The following is a 2,806-nucleotide window of genomic DNA, read 5'->3' as shown; positions in this document are numbered from 1 at the left end:
TTATAAATTAAACATTCACACAATTTTAGGTTGAACAGTTAGTGGGAATCTTAAGTGGGATTCTAGAGATATTGCCATGTCATGGGGTGTCATTGTCAATAAGCTTGAGGCCTGAAACTGAACAATGTCAATCTCATTTTCTTTTCTTTTTCTTTTTCTTTCCTTCAGCATCTTCCTTTTTTCTTCCTTGTACTGCCCCCACCACAATGCTGTCACTTCACCCCACCGTAATGCTCGGCCCTCATCATCACTTTCTCCAAATTACAGCTTTAAAATTAACCATTCCATTACTAAACATATTGGTTCAATAACTTATAATTTAACCATGATATTCAATTGATATTTTTTAAATTAAGATCCAGTCAAGTCATTGCTCAATTCGGCCCAACCATAATTTTCATTCAACATTCATGCATATATATAATATATATATGGACATAGAAAACAAGTAGTTCAACTATTTTATACATCACTATACCTTACATCTTATATGGCTTCAATTTCCAACTATACAATGGACCAACGTTTGTGATCCGAATTCAATCTTCTCACTCAAATTTCTTGCACAGAATTAAATCTCCTTCACCCCCATGCTCTCTAACTTTATCTTTCTTCAACCATACCAGCACATGTAGCTACATACACTATTTATAAGAGTCATAAATAGTATGACTCATAATGCATGAGAAACAGTGTTTTCTTGTTATGAAAACAAAGCAAGTAAGGCCTCTAAAAGCTGCTCCAAATAAAGCTAGTTTGCTGAAGCAAGCCTGCCTGCCAAGAGGGTACGTGGTGGTGAGTGTGTTTTGGTTCAACCTTTGGTTCTGATAATGGTGATAGTACCTCTTCCCTGAGTGTGGATCCTGGTGAGGGCCACCACCTCTTTCCCTGAGAGTCCTGGACCCTCCGCTGACACGCAAGGCCGACACGCGAAGTCCCCCACCGGATGCCTCACCGGCCTTGTGGGACGCATCAAGATCCTTTCGTTTATGTCGTTCAACGTTACGTCACCTTCTCTTCCTCCTGGCTTCACCAACGCAAATGGATACGCCACTCTCGTTATCACCCTCTTCTTCCCCTTGTCCCTTTCTGTTGAATAAAATTAGGTTACATGATACACCAGTGGAATGAAGAAGTAAACAACTGGGATGTGCCGATATAGCGCGCGCGCGCGCGCACACATATATAAGGGAGAGGTGACGGATACAACCCGCTAATTAATATAAGTTTTTAAGTGACGGTGAGGAAGAAAAGGAAGTACCGGCTATTGTGTCATGCTTGGGTTTAGAGGCAAGTGGGTTTTTGTTGTAGGAAGATGAGGATGAATCTGGAGATTCTGATGCAGATACTGTGATCTCTTCTGGTGTCTCAGTTCCTGCTAGGATTTTTGCTTCCTCGTTGATTCTGCTCATACATGTTCTTCCACACTCATCTACATCTACAATATTATTTAAATAATGTAAATATATTTAACAATCGTACCAAAAGTTTCCTTCGCAACAGAAACACATAACTTTGTAGATATATTTTCTTTCCTTTTGTTTTCTCTCTCTGGAAGGCCACTTCCGCAATAATTAATTACTACAGACAGTAAATGCATGCACTCTATCTTTTAGCTTTAAATTAAACAAACATTACTATCACCCCATGAATGCAACAAGAATAAAGAATTAATTAAGTACTCCATTTAAACTTGGGAACATTGATACCTGAAAATTCACCAATGCTTTCTATCTGGTTCATGCAATACAAATTCTCTGCTGGCTGCTGGTGCGATATAGGGTTGAAATTATTCCAGAAGCTCTGTTAGTACAGATATGATAAACGCGCAAACATACCAGTCTCAGTTTTGAGGAAGAAGCAAGAAGAACTTCAAACTGATGAACAGGAATGTATCTATGGCTACCTTGTCAAGATCAATATCGAATGTAGTCTTGCTTGCTGGTTCATGATCCAGGCAAGGAAGCAAACGACGACGTTTGGAATGATCAGTGAACTCGAGCAAAGCATCTTCCAAGTAGCCAGACGAGAAATCTGAGAGGTCGAGAGGTGATGAGAAGCATGGTGCAATTTCATCCATGACTGTGTATGATTGAATTGAACATATATATCAGCAATATAATCATCATGAACATTCATTGATTGTTTCGTCATTCATATAGACGGGAACAGTGAAAGAGGTAAAGAGAGAATGGAAAAGTAGAGGAAAAAAACAAAAGGGCAAGTACCTAAAGACATTTTGTCTGCGTTGAGAAGTCCGAGACTGTGATAATCCCAAAGGGAAGATCCACTGATGAAGGTGCGGCTAGGAGGAGTAGAGTAAGGTAGGGAGTGAAGCTCACTGCTCATTTTCTTGTTGTGCTATCAAATGATGGGAAACGGCTCTATTTATGTGCGACTTATAAGCTTGTGGAAATTTTTGGACACATCTAGTGGGAATATAAATATATCCTCAACAGTTTACGTTAAAATTCAACTTATAGCTTCACCTAAGTCATTTCAAAATAAAAAATTTATTGTCAATGTGAGGACATTATCAATAAATAGTTTATAAATATCTCTGTAAAAAATTTAAAAACATGTCTTAACCTTCACAAACCTTCAGAACCTAACACATCTAAACCTTTGATTATCTTAAAAAATTCATATTTTTTATTGACAAGAATTGAATTGTACACACAAAGGTTAATCTAACTAGCAAAGATTTAGCTGTATGGTTAAGAGTTCAAATTACACTAGTAGTGTGAATATCTTGTTTATAGATAATTTGTAAATATATATGTAAAGAGTCCAAATGTATATTTTA

At 37.6% G+C, this 2,806-nt stretch overlaps 1 protein-coding gene across 3 annotated transcripts; it reads right to left on the bottom strand.

Moving 5' to 3' along the window:
• Positions 1–438: 438 nt before the first annotated feature.
• On the bottom strand, positions 439–2,368 carry LOC129284345 (protein XRI1-like). 3 transcript variants are annotated; one of them, XM_054919791.1, is made up of 5 exons: positions 2,229–2,368; positions 1,907–2,082; positions 1,710–1,803; positions 1,262–1,438; positions 439–1,089 (listed from the first exon to the last, which is right to left on the bottom strand). In XM_054919791.1, exons 1-5 carry the CDS (start codon positions 2,347–2,349, stop codon positions 812–814), a joined length of 846 nt encoding a protein of 281 aa, XP_054775766.1. In that variant the 5' UTR covers positions 2,350–2,368; the 3' UTR covers positions 439–811. The 3 variants fall into 3 exon arrangements, with proteins under 3 accessions (XP_054775766.1, XP_054775767.1, XP_054775768.1); XM_054919792.1 differs by having other exon boundaries at positions 1,710–1,767; XM_054919793.1 differs by having other exon boundaries at positions 1,710–1,764.
• Between the last annotated feature and the right edge of the window lie 438 nt (positions 2,369–2,806).

The sequence above is a fragment of the Prosopis cineraria genome, unplaced genomic scaffold (genome assembly GCF_029017545.1).
Source record: "Prosopis cineraria cultivar Desert tree isolate PC_DT_omini unplaced genomic scaffold, ASM2901754v1 PC10, whole genome shotgun sequence".
NCBI lineage: Eukaryota > Viridiplantae > Streptophyta > Magnoliopsida > Fabales > Fabaceae > Prosopis > Prosopis cineraria.
Note: the sequence above shows the minus strand (reverse complement) of the source record. Positions and strands in the feature narration are given on the sequence as shown.